This window comes from Balaenoptera acutorostrata, chromosome 8, assembly GCF_949987535.1.
Source record: "Balaenoptera acutorostrata chromosome 8, mBalAcu1.1, whole genome shotgun sequence".
In the NCBI taxonomy this organism is placed as follows: Eukaryota; Metazoa; Chordata; class Mammalia; order Artiodactyla; family Balaenopteridae; genus Balaenoptera; species Balaenoptera acutorostrata.
This window is the reverse complement of record NC_080071.1, coordinates 39,051,521-39,079,004: the sequence shown is the minus strand read 5'-3', so window position 1 is coordinate 39,079,004 and position 27,484 is coordinate 39,051,521. Positions and strand designations below refer to the sequence as shown.

The 27,484-nt window shown below is 42.3% G+C and overlaps 1 protein-coding gene across 2 annotated transcripts in view; it reads left to right on the top strand.

The window, feature by feature from the left end:
- TTN (titin) overlaps nucleotides 1–27,484 on the top strand; it is a 287,640-nt gene that overhangs the window by 236,579 nt on the left and 23,577 nt on the right. For both annotated transcript variants that reach the window (XM_057551572.1, XM_057551571.1), the window contains 14 exons: nucleotides 44–346; nucleotides 455–17,560; nucleotides 18,174–18,470; nucleotides 18,579–19,166; nucleotides 19,260–19,562; nucleotides 19,680–19,976; nucleotides 21,350–21,637; nucleotides 21,750–22,049; nucleotides 22,476–22,778; nucleotides 22,868–23,173; nucleotides 23,277–25,043; nucleotides 25,365–25,658; nucleotides 26,367–26,654; nucleotides 27,109–27,408. In XM_057551572.1, the coding sequence (XP_057407555.1) occupies nucleotides 44–346; nucleotides 455–17,560; nucleotides 18,174–18,470; nucleotides 18,579–19,166; nucleotides 19,260–19,562; nucleotides 19,680–19,976; nucleotides 21,350–21,637; nucleotides 21,750–22,049; nucleotides 22,476–22,778; nucleotides 22,868–23,173; nucleotides 23,277–25,043; nucleotides 25,365–25,658; nucleotides 26,367–26,654; nucleotides 27,109–27,408 (22,740 nt within the window). The remainder of the gene's footprint in view (nucleotides 1–43; nucleotides 347–454; nucleotides 17,561–18,173; nucleotides 18,471–18,578; nucleotides 19,167–19,259; nucleotides 19,563–19,679; nucleotides 19,977–21,349; nucleotides 21,638–21,749; nucleotides 22,050–22,475; nucleotides 22,779–22,867; nucleotides 23,174–23,276; nucleotides 25,044–25,364; nucleotides 25,659–26,366; nucleotides 26,655–27,108; nucleotides 27,409–27,484) is intronic.

The following is a 27,484-nucleotide window of genomic DNA, read 5'->3' as shown; positions in this document are numbered from 1 at the left end:
TTTAGGAAATCATAGATTTCTCATAAATTTGCTTTCTTTTCAGGTCCACCTGGCCCCCCTGGAAAACCAGAGGTGTCCAATGTCACTAAAAACACTGCCACTGTCAGTTGGAAAAGACCAGCTGATGATGGTGGCAGTGAGATCACAGGGTATCATGTAGAAAGGAGAGAGAAGAAAGGCTTGCGATGGGTGAGAGCAACAAAGACTCCAGTTTCCGATCTCAGATGCAAAGTAACAGGACTGCAAGAAGGAAACACCTATGAATTCCGTGTCAGTGCAGAGAACAAAGCAGGAATTGGTCCACCTAGTGATACTTCAAATCCTGTTCTAATGAAAGATGTAGCATGTTAGTATTTATCTTTTTCAATACAGCTCATTTGGGAGTGCCAATATTTTATATAATTTATACAAAAGCCAAACCCTTAACACTTTTGTGCCTTTGTTTCCTTTTCAGATCCCCCAGGACCACCCTCAAATGCACGTGTCACTGATACCACCAAGAAATCTGCTTCTTTGGCATGGGGCAAGCCTCATTATGACGGTGGGCTTGAAATCACTGGCTATGTCGTAGAGCATCAAAAAGTAGGAGATGATGCCTGGATAAAGGATACGACAGGAACCGCCCTCAGAATCACCGAGTTTGTCATTCCTGATCTTCAGACTAAAGAAAAATACAATTTTAGAATCAGTGCCATCAACGATGCAGGTGTTGGGGAGCCAGCAGTGATTTCAAATGTTGAAATTGTAGAACGGGAGATGGCTCCTGATTTCGAACTAGATGCTGAGCTTCGAAGAACCCTTGTTGTGAGAGCAGGACTCAGTATTAGAATATTTGTGCCCATTAAAGGTCGTCCTGCTCCTGAAGTGACATGGACCAAAGATGATATCAACCTTAAAAACCGAGCTAACATTGAAAGTACAGAGTCATTCACGCTCCTGATCATCCCAGAATGTAACAGATATGACACCGGTAAATTTGTGATGACCATTGAAAACCCCGCTGGGAAGAAAAGTGGTTTCGTTAACGTCAGAGTCTTGGATACACCAGGACCTGTCCTTAACCTGAGGCCTACTGACATCACAAAGGAGAGTGTCACCCTGCACTGGGACCTCCCGCTGATAGATGGGGGCTCACATATAACAAACTACATTGTGGAGAAACGAGAAGCAACACGGAAATCTTACTCCACGGTCACCACTAAGTGCCATAAGTGCACATACAAAGTTACTGGCTTGTCTGAAGGATGTGAATACTTCTTCAGAGTGATGGCAGAAAATGAGTATGGAACTGGTGAGCCGACAGAAACAAAAGAGCCTGTAAAAGCCTCCGAAGCACCATCACCACCAGACAGTCTTAACATTATGGACATAACTAAGAGTACAGTCAGCCTGGTGTGGCCTAAACCCAAGCACGATGGTGGCAGTAAGATCACTGGCTATGTGATTGAAGCCCAAAGAAAAGGCTCTGACCAGTGGACCCACATCACAACCGTGAAGGGGTTAGAATGTGTTGTGAAGAATCTAACTGAAGGGGAAGAATATACCTTCCAAGTGATGGCAGTGAACAGTGCAGGGAGAAGTGCCCCTAGAGAAAGCCGACCCGTCGTTGTCAAGGAGCAGACAATGCTTCCAGAATTGGATCTCCATGGCATTTATCAAAAATTAGTCATTGCTAAAGCTGGTGACAACATCAAAGTTGAAATTCCAGTGCTAGGTCGACCAAAGCCCACAGTTACATGGAAGAAAGGAGACCAGATTCTTAAACAGACCCAGAGAGTTAATTTTGAAAACACAGCAACTTCAACCATCTTAAATATCAACGAGTGTGTAAGAAGCGATAGTGGGCCCTACCCATTAACAGCAAGGAACATTGTGGGAGAGGTTGGTGATGTCATCACCATTCAAGTCCACGATATCCCAGGGCCACCTACTGGACCAATCAAATTTGATGAAGTTTCGTCTGATTTTGTCACCTTCTCTTGGGACCCACCTGAGAACGATGGAGGTGTACCCATAAGCAACTATGTAGTAGAAATGCGACAGACTGACAGTACCACATGGGTTGAGTTAGCAACCACTGTTATACGCACTACCTACAAAGCCACTCACCTTACTACCGGAGTGGAGTATCAATTCCGGGTAAAAGCTCAAAACAGATACGGAGTTGGACCAGGCATCACATCAGCATCCGTAGTTGCCAACTATCCATTTAAGGTTCCTGGGCCTCCTGGTACCCCTCAGGTAACTGCAGTTACCAAGGATTCAATAACAATCAGCTGGCATGAGCCTCTTACTGATGGTGGAAGCCCCATTTTAGGATACCACATTGAAAGAAAAGAACGAAGTAGTATTCTCTGGCAGACTGTGAGCAAAGCGTTAGTACCAGGCAACATTTTCAAATCAAGTGGACTTACAGATGGTATTGCTTATGAATTCCGAGTGATCGCAGAAAACATGGCTGGCAAAAGCAAGCCGAGCAAGCCATCTGAACCTGTGTTAGCTTTGGATCCCATTGACCAACCTGGGAAACCGGTTCCTCTAAATATTACTAGACACACAGTGACCCTTAAATGGGCTAAGCCTGAATATACTGGAGGCTTTAAAATTACCAGTTATATAGTTGAAAAGAGAGATTTTCCTAATGGACGGTGGCTGAAAGCCAACTTCAGCAACATTTTGGAGAATGAATTTACAGTCAGCGGACTAACAGAAGATGCCGCATACGAATTCCGCGTGATTGCCAAAAATGCTGCTGGTGCTATTAGCCCACCATCTGAGCCATCAGATGCTATCACATGCAGGGACGACATCGAAGCACCAAGGATAATGGTGGATATCAAATTTAAGGACACAATTATAATAAAAGCAGGTGAAGCATTCAAGCTGGAAGCTGATGTTTCAGGTCGCCCACCTCCAACAATGGAATGGACCAAAGATGGAAAGGAGCTTGAAAACACAGCAAAATTAGAAATTAAAATGGCAGATTTCTCTACTAATCTGGTAAACAAGGATTCACTAAGAAGGGATGGCGGTGCCTATACCCTTACAGCAACCAATCCTGGTGGTTTTGCTAAACATATTTTCAATGTCAAAGTTCTTGACAGACCAGGACCACCTGAAGAACCTTTAGATGTATCTGAAGTGACATCAGAAAAATGTGTATTGTCATGGTTGCCTCCACTGGACGATGGAGGTGCCAAAATTGACCATTATGTAGTTCAGAAACGTGAAACCAGCAGACTGGCATGGACAAATGTAGCTTCAGAAGTCCAAGTAACAAGACTAAAGGTCACTAAACTTTTAAAAGGCAATGAATACATATTCCGTGTGATGGCTGTAAATAAATATGGAGTTGGAGAGCCACTGGAATCAGAGCCTGTGCTTGCACTGGATCCTTATGGACCTCCTGAACCACCCAAAAATCCTGAAGTTACAACTATTACTAAAGATTCCATGGTTGTCTGCTGGGGACATCCTGACTCTGATGGCGGCAGCGAAATCATCAATTATATTGTGGAACGGCGTGATAAAGCTGGCCAACGCTGGGTGAAATGCAACAAAAAGACTCTTACTGATTTAAGATATAAAGTGTCTGGACTGACAGAAGGACATGAATATGAGTTCCGGATCATGGCTGAGAACGCTGCTGGAATCAGCGCACCGAGTGCTACCAGTCCATTTTATAAAGCTTGTGATGCTGTGTTTAAACCCGGCCCGCCAGGTAACCCACGTGTTCTAGATACAAGCAGATCATCCATTTCAATTGCTTGGAACAAACCTATCTATGATGGTGGTTCCGAAATCACTGGGTATATGGTTGAGATCGCCCTGCCAGAAGAAGATGAATGGCATATTGTCACTCCACCAGCCGGGCTCAAGGCAACTTCTTACACTATCACCAACCTCACAGAGAACCAGGAATATAAAATCCGCATCTATGCCATGAATTCTGAAGGCATTGGGGAACCTGCACTTGTTCCTGGAACTCCAAAGGCTGAAGACAGGATGCTGCCTCCAGAGATTGAACTAGACGCTGAACTGCGCAAAGTTGTTACCATAAGAGCTTGTTGTACCCTGAGACTTTTTGTTCCAATCAAAGGAAGGCCAGTACCTGAGGTGAAGTGGACCCGGGAACACGGAGAATCTTTAGATAAAGCTAGCATTGAGTCCACAAGCTCTTACACCCTGCTTATCGTTGGAAACGTAAACAGATTCGACAGTGGCAAATACATACTAACTATAGAAAACAGCTCAGGCAGCAAGTCTGCATTTGTCAGTGTCAGAGTACTGGATACACCAGGCCCTCCACAGGATCTGAAGGTAAAGGAGGTCACTAAGACATCTGTCACACTGACATGGGAGCCTCCTCTTCTTGACGGAGGTTCAAAAATAAGTAACTATATTGTTGAAAAGCGGGAATCAACAAGGAAAGCATATTCAACTGTTACAACAAATTGCCACAAGACTTCCTGGAAGGTAGACCAGCTTCAAGAAGGCTGTAATTACTACTTCAGGGTTCTCGCTGAAAATGAATATGGCATCGGGCTTCCTGCTGAAACCGCAGAATCTGTGAAAGCATCAGAACGACCTCTTCCTCCAGGAAAAATAACTTTGGTGGACGTCACAAGAAATAGCGTGTCACTCTCTTGGGAGAAACCTGAGCATGATGGAGGCAGCCGAATTCTAGGCTACACTGTAGAGATGCAGAGCAAAGGCAGTGACAAATGGGTCACATGTGCCACAGTCAAAGTCACCGAAGCCACTATTACTGGATTAATTCAGGGTGAAGAATACTCTTTCCGTGTTTCAGCTCAGAATGAGAAGGGCATCAGCGATCCAAGACAACTGAGTGTGCCAGTAGTTGCCAAGGATCTTGTCATTCCACCAGCCTTCAAACTCCTGTTCAATACTTTCACTGTACTGGCAGGTGAAGATCTGAAAGTCGATGTTCCGTTCATTGGACGCCCTATGCCAACTGCAACCTGGCATAAAGATGATGTACCACTGAAGCAGACAACCAGAGTAAATGCAGAGAGCACAGAAAATAACTCACTACTGACAATAAAGGAAGCCTGCCGAGAAGATGTTGGACATTACGTAGTTAAACTGACTAACTCAGCCGGTGAAGCTACTGAAACCCTTAATGTTATTGTTCTTGACAAACCAGGGCCTCCAACGGGACCAGTTAAAATGGATGAAGTGACAGCTGATAGTATCACTTTCTCCTGGGGCCCACCTAAGTATGATGGTGGAAGCTCTATCAATAATTACATTGTAGAAAAACGGGACACTTCCACAACCACCTGGCAAATTGTGTCGGCTACTGTTGCAAGGACAACAATAAAAGCTTGCAGGTTAAAGACTGGATGTGAATATCAGTTTAGGATTGCAGCTGAAAACAGATATGGAAAGAGTACCTACCTCAATTCAGAGCCTACTGTAGCCCAGTATCCATTCAAAGTTCCTGGTCCTCCTGGCACACCTTTCGTAACGCTCTCCTCCAAGGACAGTATGGAAGTACAATGGAACGAGCCAGTCAGTGATGGAGGTAGCAAAGTCACTGGCTATCATCTAGAACGCAAGGAGAGAAATAGCATCCTCTGGGTTAAGTTGAATAAGACACCCATTCCTCAAACCAAGTTTAAAACAACTGGCCTCGACGAAGGCATTGAATATGAATTTAGAGTCTCCGCAGAGAATATCGTGGGCATCGGCAAGCCAAGTAAAGTGTCAGAAAGCTACGTTGCCCGTGATCCATGTGATCCACCAGGAAGGCCAGAGCCAATCATTGTCACAAGGAATTCTGTGACTCTTCAATGGAAGAAACCCACATATGATGGTGGAAGCAAGGTCACTGGTTATATTGTTGAGAAGAAAGAACTGCCCGAGGGCCGCTGGATGAAAGCCAGTTTTACAAATGTCATTGACACTCAGTTTGAAGTAACTGGCCTAGCTGAAGATCACAGATATGAGTTCCGGGTTATAGCTCGAAATGCTGCAGGAGTGTTTAGTGAGCCTTCAGAAAGCACAGGAGCAATAACAGCAAGAGATGAGGTAGAACCACCACGAATTCGTATGGATCCAAAATACAAAGACACAATTGTGGTTCACGCTGGTGAGTTATTCAACATTGATGCAGATATTTATGGCAAACCAGTACCAACCACTCAGTGGCTAAAAGGTGATCAGGAGCTTTCAAATACAGCTCGATTAGAAATAAAGAGCACTGATTTTGCCACCAGTCTCAATGTAAAGGATGCAATACGTGTTGACAGTGGAAATTACATACTGAAAGCCAAAAATGTTGCAGGAGAGATATCAGTCACTGTAAATGTCAAAGTTCTTGACAGACCAGGGCCACCTGAAGGACCTATTGTTATATCAGGAGTTACAGCAGAAAAATGCACACTCGCTTGGAAACCCCCACTACAAGATGGTGGGAGTGATATCATAAATTATATTGTGGAAAAGAGAGAAACCAGCCGCTTGGTTTGGACTGTGGTTGATGCCAACGTGCAAACTCTCAGCTGCAAGCTTACTAAGCTTCTTGAAGGCAATGAATATATCTTCCGTATAATGGCTGTCAACAGATATGGTGTTGGCGAACCTCTTGAATCTGAGCCAGTAATTGCCAAGAATCCATTTGTAGTGCCAGATGCACCAAAAGCTCCAAAAATCACAGCGGTGACCAAGGACTCAATGGTTGTTGTATGGGAAAGGCCAGCATCTGATGGTGGCAGTGAAATTCTTGGATATGTTCTTGAAAAACGGGATAAAGAGGGCATCAGATGGACAAGATGCCATAAACGTCTGATTGGCGAACTGCGCTTGAGAGTAACTGGACTCTTAGAAAATCACAATTATGAATTCAGAGTCTCAGCTGAGAATGCTGCTGGACTCAGTGAACCAAGCCCACCTTCTGCTTACCAAAAGGCTTGTGATCCTATTTATAAACCAGGACCTCCAAACAATCCCAAAGTCATTGATATTACCAGATCTTCCGTCTTCCTTTCTTGGGGCAAACCAATATATGATGGTGGCTGTGAAATCCAAGGATACATTGTTGAAAAATGTGACGTGAGTGTTGGTGAATGGACAATGTGCACTCCACCGACTGGAATCAATAAAACAAATATAGAAGTCGAGAAGCTGCTGGAAAAGCATGAGTACAACTTCCGTATCTGTGCTGTTAACAAAGCTGGAGTTGGAGAACATGCCGATGTCCCTGGACCTATTATAGTTGAAGAAAAATTGGAAGCACCAGACATTGATCTTGACCTAGAACTAAGGAAAATTATAAATATAAGGGCAGGCGGCTCCTTAAGGTTATTTGTTCCTATTAGAGGTCGTCCTACACCAGAAGTTAAATGGGGAAAGGTGGATGGTGAAATCCGAGACGCAGCTATAATTGACAGCACTAGCAGCTTCACCTCTCTTGTTCTTGACAATGTCAACCGATATGATAGTGGAAAATATACTCTCACGTTAGAAAACAGCAGTGGGACAAAGACTGCCTTTGTTACTGTGAGAGTCCTGGACACACCAAGTCCACCTGTTAATCTGAAAGTCACAGAAATCACCAAAGACTCAGTATCAATTACATGGGAACCTCCTTTGTTGGATGGGGGATCCAAAATTAAAAATTACATTGTTGAGAAACGTGAAGCCACAAGGAAATCATACGCTGCAGTTGTAACAAATTGCCATAAGAATTCTTGGAAAATCGATCAACTCCAAGAAGGCTGCAGTTACTACTTTAGAGTCACAGCTGAGAATGAATATGGTATTGGCCTTCCCGCCCACACTGATGATCCAATTAAGGTTGCAGAAGTCCCACAACCTCCAGGAAAAATAACTGTGGATGATGTCACCAGAAACAGTGTCTCTTTGAGTTGGACAAAGCCTGAACATGATGGCGGCAGTAAAATCATTCAGTATATTGTGGAAATGCAAGCTAAACACCATGAGAAATGGTCAGAGTGTGCTCGAGTCAAGTCCCTTGAAGCCGTAATTACCAACCTAACTCAGGGAGAAGAATACCTTTTTAGAGTTGTGGCTGTAAATGAAAAGGGAAGAAGTGATCCTAGGTCTCTTGCAGTTCCAATAGTTGCCAAAGATCTGGTCATTGAGCCAGATGTAAGACCTGCATTTAACAATTATAGTGTACAGGTTGGCCAAGATTTGAAAATAGAAGTGCCAATTTCTGGACGTCCTAAGCCAACCATTACCTGGACTAAAGACGGTCTTCCACTGAAGCAGACTACAAGAATCAATGTTACTGATTCACTTGACCTCACCATACTCAGTATTAAAGAAACTCATAAGGATGACAGTGGACACTATGGAATCACAGTTGCTAATGTTGTTGGTCAGAAGACAGCATCCATCGAAATTATAACCCTAGATAAGCCTGATCCTCCAAAAGGACCTGTTAAATTTGATGAAGTCAGTGCTGAAAGTATTACCTTATCTTGGGAACCTCCATTATATACAGGGGGCTGCCAGATCACTAACTACATAGTTCAGAAAAGAGATACAACCACCACAGTATGGGATGTTGTTTCTGCTACTGTTGCCAGAACTACACTCAAAGTGACCAAACTGAAGACTGGTACAGAATACCAATTCAGAATATTCGCTGAAAACAGATATGGACAAAGCTTTGCCTTGGAATCTGAGCCAATTGTAGCTCAATATCCCTACAAAGTACCAGGCCCTCCAGGCACACCATTTGTCACAGCCATTTCCAAAGACTCCATGCTTATAGAGTGGCATGAACCAATCAATAACGGTGGAAGTCCAATCATAGGTTACCACCTTGAGAGAAAGGAAAGAAATAGTATTTTGTGGACAAAGGTCAACAAAACTATTATTCATGACACCCAGTTTAAAGCACTCAATCTTGAAGAAGGCATTGGATATGAATTCAGAGTTTATGCTGAAAATATTGTTGGTATAGGCAAAGCAAGCAAGAATTCTGAATGCTATGTAGCCAGAGATCCCTGTGACCCACCAGGAACCCCAGAAGCAATAATAGTTAAAAGACATGAAATCACTTTACAATGGACCAAACCAGCATATGATGGTGGAAGTATGATTACAGGTTACATTGTAGAGAAACGTGATTTGCCTGAGGGTCGTTGGATGAAAGCCAGCTTCACAAACGTCATTGAAACTCAATTTACTGTATCAGGTCTTACTGAAGATCAAAGATATGAATTCAGAGTCATTGCAAAGAATGCAGCTGGTACAATAAGCAAACCCTCTGACAGTACTGGACCGATAACTGCCAAGGATGAGGTCGAACTCCCAAGAATTTCAATGGATCCAAAATTCAGAGACACAATTGTGGTAAATGCTGGAGAAACATTCAGGCTTGAAGCTGATGTCCACGGAAAGCCGCTACCTACCATTGAGTGGTTAAGAGGAGATAAGGAAATTGAAGAATCTGCTAGATGTGAAATAAAGAACACAGATTTCAAGGCTTTACTTATTGTAAAGGATGCCATTAGAATTGATGGTGGACAGTATATTTTAAGAGCTTCCAATGTTGCAGGTTCTAAGTCATTCCCAGTGAATGTAAAAGTGTTAGATAGACCAGGACCTCCAGAAGGGCCAGTCCAGGTTACCGGAGTCACCGCTGAAAAATGCACATTAACATGGTTTCCACCACTTCAAGATGGTGGCAGCAACATTTCTCACTATGTTGTTGAAAAGAGAGAAACAAGTCGGCTTGCCTGGACTGTTGTTGCTTCAGAGGTTGTAACCGATTCTCTGAAAGTTACCAAACTCTTAGAAGGGAATGAATATATTTTCCGTATAATGGCTGTCAACAAATACGGTGTTGGAGAGCCTTTGGAATCTGCACCAGTACTCATGAAAAATCCATTTGTGCTTCCTGGACCACCAAAAAGCCTGGAAGTCACAAACGTTGCCAAGGACTCCATGACCATCTGTTGGAACCGTCCAGATAGTGATGGTGGAAGTGAGATTATTGGCTACATTGTAGAAAAAAGAGACAAAAGTGGCATTAGGTGGATAAAATGTAATAAACGCCGCATTACAGATTTGCGTCTAAGAGTAACAGGATTAACAGAAGATCATGAGTATGAATTCAGAGTCTCTGCAGAAAACGCTGCTGGAGTTGGAGAACCAAGTCTAGCTACAGTTTATTATAAGGCTTGCGATCCGGTGTTCAAACCTGGCCCCCCCATCAATGCACACATTGTAGACACCACTAAAAATTCAATTACACTTACCTGGGGTAAACCCATCTACGATGGTGGCAGTGAGATCCTGGGATATGTAGTAGAAATCTGTAAAGCAGATGAAGAAGAATGGCAAATAGTTACTCCACAGACTGGCCTGAGGGCCACTCGATTTGAAATTTCAAGACTCACTGAACACCAGGAGTATAAAATACGAGTCTGTGCCCTCAATAAAGTTGGTTTAGGTGAGGCTACATCAGTTCCTGGTACTGTGAAACCAGAAGATAAACTCGAAGCACCTGAACTTGACCTTGACTCTGAATTAAGGAAAGGAATTGTTGTAAGAGCTGGTGGATCTGTCAGAATTCACATTCCATTCAAAGGTCGCCCAACACCTGAGATCACTTGGTCTCGAGAGGAAGGTGAATTCACAGATAAGGTCCAAACTGAAAAAGCAGCAAACTATACCCAACTATCAATAGATAACTGTGATAGAAATGATGCTGGAAAATATACTCTCAAGCTGGAAAACAGCAGTGGATCTAAATCTGCCTTTGTAACTGTGAAAGTTCTTGACACCCCAGGACCACCACAGAATTTGGCAGTCAAAGAAGTGAGAAAAGATTTTGTCCTTCTGATATGGGAACCACCCATCATCGATGGGGGTGCAAAGGTCAAGAACTATATTATTGACAAACGTGAGTCAACCAGAAAAGCATATGCTAACGTGAGTAATAAATGCAGCAAAACAAGCTTTAAAGTTGAGAATCTTACAGAAGGAGCCATGTACTACTTTAGAGTAATGGCTGAAAATGAATTTGGAGTTGGTGTTCCAGTGGAAACCACTGATGCTGTGAAAGCAGCTGAGCCTCCTTCCCCACCAGGAAAGGTCACACTCACTGACGTGTCCCAGACTAGTGCATCGCTGATGTGGGAGAAACCTGAACATGATGGTGGTAGCAGAATCCTGGGGTATGTTGTTGAAATGCAGCCCAAAGGAACAGAAAAATGGAGTGTTGTGGCTGAATCCAAAGTCTGCAATGCAGTTGTTACTGGTTTGAGTTCTGGACAAGAATATCAGTTCCGTGTCAAGGCTTACAATGAGAAAGGAAAAAGCGATCCAAGAGTGCTTGGTGTTCCTGTCATAGCCAAGGACTTGACTATACAGCCTAGTTTTAAGTTACCATTTAACACATATAGTGTCCAAGCTGGAGAAGCTCTTAAAATCGAAATTCCTGTTATTGGCCGACCGAGACCTGAAATTTCATGGGTCAAAGATGGCGAGCCTCTTAAACAGACAACAAGAGTAAATGTTGAGGAAACAGCTACATCAACTGTTTTGCACATTATAGAAAGTAACAAAGATGACTTTGGAAAATACATCATAACAGCAACAAATAGTGCAGGTACGGCAACTGAAAATCTCAGCATTATTGTCTTGGAAAAGCCTGGACCTCCAGTTGGACCAGTTCGGTTTGATGAAGTTAGTGCAGACTTTGTGGTCATATCTTGGGAAGCTCCAGCCTATACTGGTGGCTGCCAAATAAGCAACTACATTGTAGAGAAGCGAGATACAACTACCACCAGTTGGCACATGGTATCTGCAACAGTTGCAAGAACAACAATTAAAATAACCAAACTGAAAACAGGCACCGAGTACCAGTTTAGAATTTTTGCAGAAAACAGGTATGGAAAAAGTGCCCCCTTGGATTCTAAACCAGTTATTGTACAATATCCATTTAAAGAACCCGGGCCACCTGGCACTCCTTTTGTGACATCAGTCTCGAAAGATCAAATGCTTGTGCAGTGGCACGAGCCAGTTAATGATGGAGGCAGCAAAGTTACTGGCTACCATCTTGAACAGAAAGAAAAGAACAGCATTTTATGGGTCAAATTAAATAAGACTCCCATTCAAGACACCAAATTCAAAACAACTGGGCTTGATGAAGGCCTTGAGTATGAGTTCAAAGTTTCTGCTGAAAATATTGTTGGCATCGGCAAGCCGAGCAAAGTGTCGGAATGCTTTGTTGCTCGTGATCCATGTGACCCACCAGGTCGCCCTGAAGCCATTGTTATTACAAGAAACAATGTCACACTGAAATGGAAGAAACCTGCCTATGATGGTGGCAGCAGAATAACAGGTTATATTGTAGAAAAGAAAGATCTACCTGACGGCCGTTGGATGAAAGCCAGCTTTACTAATGTATTAGAAACTGAATATACAGTGAGTGGACTTGTAGAAGACCAAAGATATGAATTCAGAGTAATTGCAAGAAATGCAGCTGGCAACTTTAGTGAACCATCTGAAAGCACTGGCGCCATTACTGCAAGAGATGAAATTGATGCACCAAATGCCTCACTGGATCCCAGATATAAAGATGTCATCGTTGTTCACGCAGGAGAGACTTTTGTCCTTGAAGCTGATATCCGTGGCAAACCTATACCTGATATTGTTTGGTCAAAAGATGGAAAAGAGCTTGAAGAAATGGCTGCCAGAATGGAAATTAAGTCTACTATTCAGAAAACAACTCTTCTTGTCAGAGACTGTATACGTAGTGACGGAGGACAATATATCCTGAAACTCAGCAACGTGGGTGGTACAAAGTCTATACCAATCACTGTAAAGGTACTTGACAGGCCAGGGCCTCCTGAAGGGCCTCTGAAAGTTTCTGGAGTTACTGCTGAAAAATGTTACCTGGCATGGAACCCACCTTTACAAGATGGTGGTGCTAATATCTCACATTACATCATTGAAAAGAGAGAGACAAGCAGACTCTCCTGGACCCAGGTTTCAACTGAGGTACAGGCCCTTAACTACAAAGTCACTAAACTTCTTCCTGGTAATGAGTACATTTTCCGTGTCATGGCTGTGAATAAATATGGAATTGGAGAGCCTCTGGAATCTGAGCCTGTTGTAGCCTGTAATCCTTATAAACCACCAGGTCCTCCTTCGCCACCTGAAGCCTCAGCAATCACCAAAGAGTCTATGGTCGTAACATGGGCACGCCCAGTGGATGATGGAGGTGCTGAAATCGAGGGCTACATTCTTGAAAAACGAGATAAGGAAGGCATTAGATGGACCAAGTGCAACAAGAAAACACTAACAGATCTTCGATTCAGGGTAACTGGCCTTACTGAAGGGCATTCCTATGAATTCCGAGTTGCTGCTGAAAATGCAGCTGGTGTGGGTGAACCTAGTGAGCCATCTGTTTTCTATCGTGCATGTGATGTTCTGTACCCACCAGGACCACCAAGTAATCTAAAAGTGACAGACACTTCCAGATCTTCTGTCTCCCTGGTGTGGAATAAGCCAATTTATGATGGCGGTGCTCCTGTTAAGGGCTATGTTGTTGAGGTCAAAGAAGCCACTGCTGACGAATGGACAACGTGCACTCCACCAACAGGATTACAAGGAAAGCAGTTCACCGTGACCAAGCTTAAAGAAAATACTGAATATAACTTCCGTATTTGTGCCATCAATTCTGAAGGCATAGGTGAACCTGCAACTATACCTGGTTCAGTTGTTGCTAAAGAGAGGCAAGAGCCACCAGAAATAGAACTGGATGCTGATCTCCGAAAAGTGGTCATTCTGCGTGCGAGTGCTACTTTACGCTTATTTGTCACTATCAAAGGTCGACCAGAACCTGAAGTTAAATGGGAAAAGGCAGAAGGCGTTCTCACTGACCGGGCCCAGATTGAGGTGACCAGCTCATATACAATGCTGGTAATTGACAACGTTACCAGATTTGACAGTGGTCGGTATAATCTGACACTAGAAAATAACAGTGGCTCTAAAACTGCTTTTGTTAACGTCAGAGTTCTCGACTCACCAAGCGCCCCTGTGAATTTGACCGTAGGAGAAGTGAAGAAAGATTCAGTGACACTGGCTTGGGAACCACCGCTTATTGATGGTGGAGCTAAGATTACGAACTACATCGTCGAAAAACGAGAAACTACAAGAAAAGTGTATGCTACTGTTACAAACAATTGCACGAAGAACACTTTTAAAATTGAAAACCTGCAAGAAGGATGTTCTTACTACTTCCGAGTCTTGGCTTCCAATGAATATGGGATTGGTTTGCCAGCTGAAACAACTGAACCTGTTAAAGTTTCTGAAACACCTCTCCCACCTGGAAGAGTAACTCTTGTTGATGTGACCCGTAACACAGCTACAATTAAGTGGGAGAGACCAGAAAGTGACGGTGGCAGCAAAATTACCGGTTATGTAGTTGAAATGCAGACCAAAGGGAGTGAAAAATGGAGCATCTGCACACAAGTTAAGACTCTAGAAGCAACTATATCTGGCCTAACTGCTGGAGAGGAGTATATCTTCAGGGTAGCTGCACTTAATGAAAAAGGAAAAAGTGATCCAAGACAACTTGGAGTGCCAGTAATTGCAAGAGATATTGAAATAAAGCCTTCAGTTGAGCTTCCTTTCAATACTTTCAATGTAAAGGCTAGAGACCAACTGAAGATTGATGTTCCATTTAAAGGAAGACCTCAACCTACTGTAAGCTGGAAAAAAGATGGTCAGACTCTTAAAGAGACAACTAGAGTAAATGTTTCTTCTTCAAAGACTGTAACATCACTAACAATTAAGGAAGCTTCAAAGGAAGATGTTGGAACTTATGAATTATGTGTTGCAAACAGTGCTGGATCCGTAACAGTTCCTATTACTATAATTGTGCTTGACAAACCAGGACCTCCCGGACCTATACATATTGATGAGGTTAGTTGTGACAATATAACCATTTCTTGGAATCCTCCAGAATATGATGGTGGCTGCCAGGTTAGCAATTACATCGTTGAAAAGAGAGAAACCTCTTCTACAACATGGCACATAGTTTCGCAGGCAGTTGCAAGAACATCCATTAAAATAGTTCGTCTAGTAACAGGAAGTGAGTATCAGTTCCGCGTTTGTGCAGAAAACCGCTACGGAAAGAGCTCCTACAGTGCATCTTCAGCTGTAGTTGCAGAGTATCCATTCAGCCCCCCAGGTCCTCCTGGTACTCCTAAAGTTGTGCATGCCACAAAATCCACAATGTTGGTAACCTGGCAAGTGCCAGTTAATGATGGAGGAAGTCAAGTACTTGGCTATCACCTTGAGTATAAAGAAAGAAGCAGCATTCTTTGGTCAAAAGCAAATAAGAGCCTCATCACTGATACTCAAAGGAAAGTCTCCGGCCTTGAAGAAGGATTGATGTATGAGTATCGTGTATATGCTGAGACTATTGCTGGAATTGGTAAATGCAGTAAGTCTTGTGAACCAGTCCCTGCAAGAGACCCTTGTGACCCTCCTGGACAACCTGAAGTCACAAATATCACAAGGAAATCAGTGTCACTTAAATGGTCTAAACCACATTATGATGGTGGAGCTAAGATCACCGGATACATTGTTGAACGTAGAGAACTACCAGATGGCCGGTGGCTGAAGTGCAACTTTACTAGTGTACAAGAAACATACTTTGAAGTAACTGAACTTACTGAAGATCAGCGTTATGAATTCCGGGTTTTCGCAAGGAATGCTGCTGACTCAACTAGTGAGCCATCTGAATCCACTGGACCTATCACAGTTAAAGACGATGTTGAGGCTCCAAGAATTATGATGGATGTCAAGTTCCGAGATGTTATTGTTGTCAAAGCTGGAGAGGTCCTTAAGATAAATGCAGACATTGCAGGGCGACCTCTGCCAGTAATTTCCTGGGCCAAGGATGGTGTAGAAATTGAAGAGAGAGCAAGAACAGAAATTGTCTCAACGGACTACAATACTTTGCTAACAGTGAAAGACTGTGTCCGACGAGACTCTGGGCAGTATGTGCTAACACTGAAGAATGTTGCTGGAACTCGGTCTTTGGCAGTTAATTGCAAGGTACTTGATAAGCCTGGCCCACCAGCAGGACCACTTGAAATAACTGGCCTCACTGCTGAGAAATGCTCTGTTTCTTGGGGACCACCCCAAGAAGATGGTGGCGCAGCTATCGACTATTACATTGTAGAAAAACGCGAGACAAGTCGCCTTGCTTGGACAATATGTGAAGGAGAGTTAAGGACAACATCCTGTAAAGTGACCAAGTTGCTCAAAGGCAATGAATACATCTTTAGAGTAACCGGTGTTAATAAATATGGTGTTGGTGAGCCCCTGGAGAGTGTGGCTGTAAAGGCACTAGATCCATTTACGGTTCCAAGTCCACCCACATCTTTGGAAATTACATCTGTGACCAAAGAGTTCATGACACTTTGCTGGGCAAGACCAGAGAGTGATGGAGGCAGTGAAATCTCTGGATACATAATTGAAAGGCGAGAGAAAAACAGCCTACGATGGTTGCGTGTAAACAAAAAACCAGTTTATGATCTGAGAGTGAAATCAACAGGACTTCGGGCAGGATGTGAATATGAGTATCGGGTATATGCAGAAAATGCTGCAGGCCTGAGCCTTCCAAGTGAAACCTCTCCCTTAATTCAGGCAGAAGATCCCGTGTTCTTACCATCTCCTCCATCCAAACCCAATATCATGGACTCAGGCAAGACCAATATAACTATTGGCTGGGTTAAGCCCTTATTTGATGGTGGGTCCCCAGTAACTGGATACACTGTAGAATTTAAAAAATCTGATGAAATTGACTGGAAAACTGCCATTCAGAACTTAAGGGGAACAGAATACACAATAAGTGGACTAACCACAGGAGCCGAATACATTTTCAGAATAAGATCTATCAATAAGGTCGGTGCTAGTGATCCCAGCGATAGCTCCGATCCCCAGATAGCAAAAGAAAGAGAAGAAGAACCTGTATTTGATCTTGACAGTGAAATGAAGAAGACCTTGATTGTCAAGGCCGGTGCCTCCTTTACCATGACTGTGCCTTTCCGAGGAAGACCAGTACCCAGTGTCTCCTGGAGCAAACCAGACACTGACCTCCGCACTAGAGCTTATATTGATTCCACAGACTCTCGTACATCACTGACTATTGAAAATGCCAACAGAAATGATTCTGGAAAATACACATTAACAATTCAGAATATTTTGAATGCTGCTTCACTGACCTTAGTTGTCAAAGTTTTAGATTCTCCTGGTCCTCCAGCCAATATTACTGTACATGATGTCACCAGAGAGTCTGCAGTGTTATCCTGGGATGTTCCTGAAAATGATGGTGGAGCACCCGTGAAGAATTACTACATAGAAAAACGGGAGGCCAGTAAGAAAGCATGGGTCTCAGTGACCAGCAACTGTAACCGCCTCTCCTACAAAATTACCAACTTACAAGAAGGGGCGATTTACTACTTCAGAGTCTCTGGAGAAAATGAATTTGGTGTTGGTGTACCGGCTGAAACAAAGGAAGGAGTAAAAATAACAGGTATGTTTTAAGAACAAAGAAAAAACCTACATATCCATATTCATTTTCCTAGACTAGTGTGAATCATTTTAATTATTGTTTAATCTTAAATGCTTTTGGTTCACACCTTGAACAATTCATACTATAGCACAAAATGAAATCTTACTACTAGAGAAAGTTTTTCATTAATTAAAAAAAAAGTAGAAATTTACATAGCTGGAGTTGGATAATGTATTCTGAATTCAAGTATAATTGAATTTGACTGCACATATATATATAAACATATATAGTGTGTGTGCAGAAATTGTATGATAGTGTTTCTTACAAGATTGTTCATCTCATTCCTCATTTTTACACCCATGATAAATTTGGGATAAATTTAATCATTTTATTTGGTCATTTGACACTTACTTGATTTGAATGCTATGACATGCTATAACATAAGATGACAAAGCCTGGGAAAGTTTTGCTTGGCTCGGAAGCCAAACTGATCATATAAAAAGTAAGAAAGACTCAAATAAAAGTAACTCTGTGGCCTTCATTTAAAATTTTTTCTTCTCACAATGCAGGAAGAACACATGTGGGGAAAAATGTTGTAATAACTTCTCTTTCTTCTGATGTTTTACTTTCTTAGAAAAACCAAGCCCACCTGAAAAACTTGGAGTAACACGTGTATCCAAAGATAGTGTTTCCCTGGCCTGGTTGAAGCCAGAACATGATGGTGGAAGCAGAATTGTACATTATGTCATTGAAGCACTAGAAAAAGGACAGAAAAATTGGGTGAGATGTGCAGTGGTAAAGTCAACCCATCATGTCATTTCTGGTCTGAGGGAGAATTCTGAATACTTTTTCCGGGTGTTTGCTGAAAATCAAGCTGGTCTGAGTGACCCAAGAGAGCTTCTGCTTCCTGTCCTTGTAAAGGAGCAGCTAGGTATGTCTAATTTTATGCAGAAGCAAAATTTGAAATTATTTGCATTGACTTAAGTTAATTTGCAATAAAACGTTTTTCACCTTCACCTTCCATACTCTTATTTTTCAGAACCACCTGAAATTGACATGAAGAACTTCCCAAGTCATACCGTCTATGTTAGAGCTGGTTCAAACCTTAAAGTTGATATTCCAATTTCTGGAAAACCACTGCCCAAAGTGACCTTATCAAGAGATGGTGTCCCGCTGAAAGCAACCATGAGATTTAACACTGAAATTACTGCTGAGAACCTGACCATCAATCTCAAAGAAAGCATTGCTGCTGATGCTGGAAGATATGAGATCACTGCTGCCAACTCCAGTGGAACAACCAAAGCTTTCATTAACATCATCATACTGGACAGGCCTGGTCCCGCAACTGGCCCTGTTGTGATTAGTGATGTAACTGAAGAGAGCGTGACTCTCAAATGGGAGCCACCTAAGTATGATGGTGGAAGTCAGGTTACCAATTACATTGTACTCAAGAGAGAGACAAGTACTGCAGTATGGACTGAAGTGTCTGCGACAGTTGCAAGAACCATCATTAAAGTCATGAAACTGACCACAGGAGAAGAATACCAATTCCGCATCAAGGCAGAAAACCGCTTTGGCATCAGTGATCACATAGATTCGGCTTGTGTGGTTGTCAAACTACCATACAGTAAGTTGTCAAACTTTTCAAAGATCCCAGGTTTCCATATACATAAATGTTTTAAGTGTCTGTATTAACCTGTGGGATTTCTCTCTTTTGTAGCAACACCTGGACCGCCATCTACACCATGGGTCACTAATGTCACTCGAGAAAGTATCACCGTGGGCTGGCATGAACCAGTGTCCAGTGGAGGCAGTGCAGTTATAGGCTATCACCTGGAAATGAAAGACAGAAACACTATCTTATGGCAGAAAGCCAACAAAATGGTCATCCGCACCACTCACTTCACAGTCACAACCATCAATGCTGGACTTGTCTATGAATTCAGGGTGTATGCAGAAAATGCTGCTGGTATTGGAAAACCCAGCCATCCTTCAGAACCAGTCCTAGCCATTGATGCCTGCGGTATGTATTTGTCATAAGAAGGACAGTTCTCACTACTTAAAAATGCAAACCTTCTTTCTGCAAAGCAAAATAATGTTGAAATAAGTGCCACTAATCTGCTTCCTGTCATTACCACAGAACCCCCAAGAAATGTCCGTATCACTGATGTTTCAAAGAACTCTGTCAACCTTTCATGGCAACAACCAGCTTTTGATGGAGGAAGCAAGATTACAGGCTACATTGTTGAGAGACGAGACCTTCCAGATGGCAGATGGGCCAAGGCCAGCTTCACCAACGTTACTGAGACTCAACTCACTGTCTCTGGCTTGACTCAGAATTCCCAGTATGAATTCCGTGTCTTTGCTAGAAATGCTGTCGGTTCCATCAGCAATCCATCCGAGGTTGCAGGCCCCATTACATGCATCGATTCTTATGGTAAGCATTTTTAGCAGTTTGAATCCCGACAGCAATTTAACTCAGTATTTTGTCTTACTTTTTGTGGCCCTAATCTGTAGGATAACTTTTACTATGTACATTGTTAGATTTTTAGAAGAAATTATGAATTAGCTGGGAGTCTTAGGAAAATTCCATAACCCCTCCAGGCCTCTTGACTTAACTGTAAAACATGAGATTTGGACTACAGGATACCTAAAGGGCTTTCTGACTTCAACCTTTTATGATTCTTTGATTACATGAGTTGGTGTTTTCACTCTTCTATTTAAAATGTTCAGCATCAATAATTAAAACCATGGTTGAATGCCCAGAGAATATTCCTCTGAAATAAGTGAAAGACTAAACAGAGGCGTTAATGATGATAATATTAGCAGCAGCTAACATTTACTGGGTACTTTCCATGAATTCTCTCCCCTAGTTCTAACAGCCTTAAGATAAGCCCATTTTACTGTAGAGAAACTGAGGTTTAGAGCACTTATATAACTTCCCCAACATCAAGCAGCTCATTAATGATAGGGTGGGTATTCAAACAGACAGACTCCAGAATTCTCTCTACATGGCTGTCAGTCCAAAATACACATACTTGACCATTCTGGAAAATAAGTGGCACATTCAGCTCAACAGTGCTTTGAAAATTAAAATTTCATGAGAGTTAGGTACCCTGTGACACTTTTTCTAAAAGTCCCCATTTTCAAGGAGGAGTCTCTATGGTATCTGGGCAAAAGTATCCACTCCCATCCTCATGCTGAGAATCTCAGGGCTTCTCTTTATGAACCAGGCTTTGTAGACACTGAGTCAGTATTTGTGAGACTGTGAAGCAAGTCAAATTAATTCTGTTTCTCAAAAATTTTAAGCAGCCTGGCAGAAAATCAGTCCAGGGAAGTTTACAGCTCTGTGAGTAGATAATTCAGAATTCAAGGGTCTGATGTGAAATGCCCCCACTTGGATACCAGTGAACTGGGAAGGGAAAATAAAAAGAATCAGAGGTAGTCAGAGGAAGGAGAACTAGAATAAAAGAAAACATATAATGCAGCTTCTGCAATGATGCTCTCACTGCCGTATCCCATTGCATCACTGGAATAAAACACCTGATAGATGTTAAAATACATTTCAAAGGCAGTTAAGTCCCTGTGCAATTAGTGCAGTGTCACTGGGGTACAGAGCTTACTCACAATCTTTCTTCCCCATCTGTGATAAAAGAGTGGCTTGTAAAATTAAATGTAAAATATAAATAGTATTAGAACTACTTCGTGTGTATTATTTAATAAAGGCCAATGGGCTTACTTTGAAGTTGTTGCAATTATTTATTTCATCCTTGTGATTTTCTAAATATTTCTCATCTGTTTTTCTTGCAGGTGGACCCGTAATTGATTTGCCTCTAGAATATACAGAAGTTATCAAATACAGAGCAGGTACATCTGTGAAGCTCAGAGCTGGCATTTCTGGCAAACCTGAGCCTACAATTGAGTGGTATAAAGATGATAAAGAGTTACAAACCAGTGCACTGGTGTGTGTCGAAAATACCACTGACCTTGCAGCTATACTCATCAAAGATGCAACTCGCCTTAACAGTGGAAGCTATGAATTAAAACTAAGGAATGCCATAGGCTCAGCCTCAGCCACCATCAGAGTGCAGATCCTTGGTAGGTGGTGAATACAGGCCCACATCACATTTTGTTTGCCTAAAACTTAATAATTTTACATTAGAAGCCTTTTAAAATTGACTAATATACCATTTTGTTTTTTCATTTACAGACAAACCAGGACCTCCAGGTGGACCAATTGAATTTAAGACCGTCACTGCTACAAAGATAACTCTTCTCTGGCAGCCTCCAGCGGATGATGGTGGTGCAAAAATCACTCACTACATCGTGGAAAAGCGTGAGACAAGCCGCCTCGTGTGGTCTATGATGTCTGAAAATTTGGAAGAGTGCATCATTACGACCACCAAAATTATCAAAGGAAATGAATACATCTTCCGGGTTCGCGCTGTGAACAAATACGGAATTGGTGATGCACTGGAATCTCACCCAGTGGTAGCAAGGAATGCATTTGGTGAGACATGATTTCATTAGAAAACTAAAATCAAATACTTGAAAATTTAAAAATAAATATAAACTGGGAATTCCCTGGCGGTCCAATGGTTAGGACTTGGCACTTTCACTGCCAAGGCACGGGTTCGATCCCCGGTTGGGGAACTAAGATCCCTCAAGCCGTGCAACACGGCCAATAAATAAATACATACATACATACATACATACATACATACATACTATTCTGCTAGCTTATGAATATGTTTTCAGAGCTTGATTGACTTTTATTTTCTTGTTCATCATATCGCTTCTCATTATCATCCTTTTCACCAGGTAGAAAGTGTAATAAATGAAACTAATATTCTTAGATAGGATTTGAAGATTAAAAGGTAGAATTTATCAGTAATGTTGATCCTTTGAACTCATTTTCCTCTTCCTTTCTAAACAGTCACACCTGGGCCTCCGAGCGTGCCAGAGGTGACAAAGATAACCAAGAATTCGATGACTGTTGTCTGGAACAGGCCAGTTGCAGATGGTGGTAGTGACATAAGCGGCTATTTCCTTGAGAAACGAGACAAGAAGAGTCTGGGATGGTTTAAAGTCCTAAAGGAGACGATCCGTGACACTAGACAGAAAGTGACAGGACTCACGGAACACAGTGACTATCAATACCGAGTTTGTGCTATAAATGCTGCTGGACAGGGTCCATTTTCTGAACCATCTGACTTCTACAAAGCTGCTGATCCTATTGGTAAGTGTGGTGTCTTCACCTATGTATTCTTTCATGTCACCAAACTGTACACGATTATGTAATTACGGTATTGTGATTGGCCATGCCAGATCCTCCAGGCCCACCGGCTAAGATAAGAATTGAAGATTCAACTAAATCATCCATCACTCTTGGCTGGAGTAAACCGGTCTACGATGGGGGCAGTGCTGTTACTGGATATGTTGTTGGCATGAGACAAGGAGAGGAAGAGGAATGGACTGTTGTCTCTACAAAAGGAGAGGTCAGAACTACAGAGTATGTGGTATCTAACCTGAAACCTGGAGTCAGTTACTACTTCCAGGTATCCGCTGTAAATTGTGCCGGACAAGGGGAACCTATAGAAATGACTGAACCCGTACAGGCCAAAGATATACTTGGTACGTACCTACTGGTATGATTGTGTTTTTATTTTTTTAATAGAGGAAATCACTCATTTCCTTGCTTTAAAATTCATTGTATATGTCCATTTTATGTCTACAGAGGAACCAGAGATCGACCTAGATGTGGCTTTCAGGACCTCCATTATAGCTAAAGCTGGTGAAGACGTTCAAGTGTTGATTCCCTTCAAAGGCAGACCTCCACCTACTGTCACATGGAGAAAAGATGAGAAGAATCTTGGCAGTGATGCCAGATACAGCATTCAAAACACTGATTCATCTTCATTACTCACTATTCCTCAAGTCACTCGCAATGATACGGGCAAATATATTCTCACAATAGAAAATGGCGTTGGTCAGCCAAAGTCTTCAACTGTGAACGTTAAAGTGCTTGATACACCAGCTGCCTGCCAGAAACTACAGATTAAACATGTTTCTCGAGGCACAGTCACATTGCTCTGGGAGTCTCCTCTCATTGATGGAGGATCTCCCATAATTAATTACATCATTGAGAAGAAAGATGCCACCAAGAGAACATGGTCTTCAGTGTCACACAAATGTTCTAGCACATCCTTTAAGGTAACAGATTTGTCAGAGAAAACTCCATTCTTCTTCAGAGTTCTTGCAGAAAATGAAATTGGAATCGGGGAACCCTGTGAAACTACAAAGCCGGTGAAGGCTGTTGAAGTACCAGCTCCTATACGCGATCTCTCAGTGAAAGACTCAACAAAAACATCTGTTACCCTGAGCTGGACCAAGCCTGACTTTGACGGTGGTAGTGTCATCACAGATTATATTGTGGAAAGGAAAGGTAAAGGCGAACAAACATGGTCACATGCTGGCATAAGTAAGACATGTGAAATTGAGGTTAGCCAACTCAAGGAACATTCAGTCCTGGAATTCAGAGTGTCTGCCAGAAATGAGAAAGGACTGAGTGATGGTGTCACTATTGGGCCAATTACAGTGAAAGAACTTGTAATTCCACCACAAGTTGACCTGTCAGAAATCCCTGGGGCACAAGTCACTGTGAGAATTGGGCATAATGTGCACCTCGAGTTACCTTATAAAGGAAAACCCAAACCATCTATCAGTTGGCTGAAAGACGGTTTGCCATTGAAAGAAAGCGAACGTGTTCGTTTGAGTAAAACTGAAAACAAACTTACTTTGAGTATTAAGAATGCAAAGAAGGAGAATGGAGGGAAATACACCATTATTCTCGATAACGCAGTTTGTCGAAACTCATTTCCCATTACAATCATCACACTCGGCCCACCATCAAAGCCCAAAGGGCCCATTAGATTTGATGAAATCAAGGCTGACAGTGTCATCATATCATGGGATGTGCCCGATGATGATGGAGGAGGAGAAATTACCTGTTACAGCATTGAGAAGCGAGAAGCTTCACAAACTAATTGGAAGATGGTGTGTTCCAGTGTTGCCCGGACAACTTTCAAAGTTCCTAATCTAGTCAAAGATGCTGAATACCAGTTTAGAGTTAGGGCAGAAAACAGATATGGAGTCAGCCAGCCACTTGACTCAAACATCATTGTGGCAAAACACCAGTTCAGGATTCCTGGTCCCCCAGGAAAGCCAGTTACATACAATGTGACTTCTGATGGCATGTCCCTAACTTGGGATGCTCCAGTTTATGATGGCGGTTCAGAAGTTACTGGATACCATGTTGAAAAGAAAGAAAGAAATAGCATCCTGTGGCAAAGAATTAACATATCACCAATATCTGGAAGAGAACATAGAGCTACTGGACTAATGGAAGGCCTGGATTACCAGTTCCGTGTATACGCTGAAAATTCTGCCGGCCTAAGCTCACCTAGTGACCCAAGCAAATTTACCTTAGCTGTTTCCCCAGTAGGTAAGTGACTGAGGATTATTCAAATATATTTAATTCTGCAACTGAATGTGTTAGTGACAACTCAAACACTGCTTTTCTTCCACATATCACCTTCTCACATATTTCCTTGTCACTAGAGAGCTGGTCAAGTAAAGCAAGGGGGATGATTTTAAATCAGTCTAATAGAGCAATATAAAATTCTTTTTTTTAAAGACTCTGATACCAAAAAAATTGCAATTAATGGCTAAAATGAGTTTGGGGGATTTATTTATTTTCCTTCCACTGAAGATTAAAAGTTGATTACAGAAATAATGATGCCTTTAACTTGCATCTAATTTTTAGACCCACCTGGCACTCCTGACTACATTGATGTCACCCGGGAAACCATCACTCTGAAATGGAACCCACCACTGCGTGATGGAGGCAGTAAGATCGTGGCCTACAGCATTGAGAAACGGCAAGGGAGCGATCACTGGACCAGATGCAACTTTAGTGATGTCACTGAATGCCAGTACACGGCAACAGGACTTAGTCCTGGGGATCGATATGAGTTCAGAATACTTGCAAGAAACGCTGTTGGAACCATAAGCCCGCCCTCACAGTCTTCTGGTGTTGTTATGACAAGGGACGAAAATGGTAAGCATTTACAACCAATTTCCAATGTAACTAAGAGCATTCACATTTTTTAAAAAAAATATATATATATTTTTGGGGCCACTGGTCTATAAAAATGGGAAGAGAAACGTTTCATACAGATTACCAAAGGTTGTTAGGTGGATGAATTAGATTTTCTACCTTTCAGATGAAGAGAAGAAAAAAATGTAATTAGCATCAATTCTTTTTACCATGTCTATTATTTCATTTCCATATAAATAGCATGCAAGTGGGAATGAGTTTTTAGCTTTGTGATTTCAGTCATTTATAATAAATAAAGAAAAAAAGGTCCCAAGAATAACTGTCCCTCTCGACTGAAGTTACTAAAATACAACACAGGTCCAACAGCACAATTATCAGCTTGCCTGAGTGCAGCTGATGGCCCGGCACAGGAACCTGTTTGAATATGCAGCAGTATTGGGAAGTAAATGATCCATAAATGTTTCATTTCTCTTTTTACAAATGGAAATGCAAGATTAATAACATGACAGATATAACAAAGGCGATAACCTAATAATATGCAAATGTTTAACCCCATAGTCTAAATTCTTAACTATCAATCCTACTTTCAAAATAGCCTTTGGTATAAGCATTACCCTTTCAGGCTTTATGATATGGTGCTAATGAAAAACATGCTTATTTAAGTCTTTATTAAGCCAAACTAATGCATATTATCTCTTTCTTTTATAGTTGCACCAATTGTAGAGTTTGGCCCTGAGTACTTTGATGGTGTCACTATTAAGTCTGGAGACAGCCTTAGAATTAAAGCTTTGGTGCAAGGACGACCAGTACCTCGAGTAACTTGGTTCAAAGATGGAGAAGAAATTGAGAAGAGGATGAATATGGAAATAACCGATGTCCTTGGATCCACCAGCCTCTTTGTTAGAGATGCTACTCGGGACCATCGTGGTGTATACAGAGTGGAAGCCAAAAATGCATCTGGCTCCACAAAAGCAGAAATTACAGTGAAAGTACAAGGTACTCCTAAAATAGCTTCTTAATCTTACAATGTACAGGACTTGGATTAAAGACATGCCTGATTGCATTTTTATTTATTTATTTATTTATTTATTTATTTATTTATTTTTGGCTGTGCTGGGTCTTCGGTTCGTGCGAGGGCTTTCTCTAGTTGCGGCAAGTGGGGGCCACTCTTCATCGCGGTGCGGGGACCGCTCTTCATCGCGGTGCGCGGGCCTTTCACCATCGCGGCCCCTACCATTGCGGGGCACAGGCTCCAGACGCGCAGGCTCAGCAGCTGTGGCTCACGGGCCCAGCTCCTCCGCGGCATGTAGGATCTTCCCATACCAGGGCTTGAACCCGTGTCCCCTGCATTAGCAGGCAGACTCTCAACCACTGCGCCACCAGGGAAGCCCCTGATTGCATTTTAATGGACAAGGAGAAAGAAACTAACTCTGGAACCTTTTTCTTATAGATACACCAGGGAAGCCAGTTGGGCCAATAAGATTCACCAGTATAACTGGTGAGAAGATGACCTTGTGGTGGGATGCTCCACTCAATGACGGCTGTGCTCCCGTATCACACTACATCATTGAAAAACGGGAAACCAGCAGACTTGCTTGGGCGCTAATTGAGGATAATTGTGAAGCCCTCAGCTATACCGCCACTAAACTAATAACTGGCAATGAATACCAATTCCGTATTTCTGCAGTCAACAAGTTTGGTGTTGGCAGGCCACTGGATTCTGACCCAGTGGTTGCTCAAATACAGTACAGTAAGCGACCATTTTTACTAAGTGGTACTATGTCATAAGGTTAACTTCCAAGCAAATGTGTCTAATTGGTGTATTT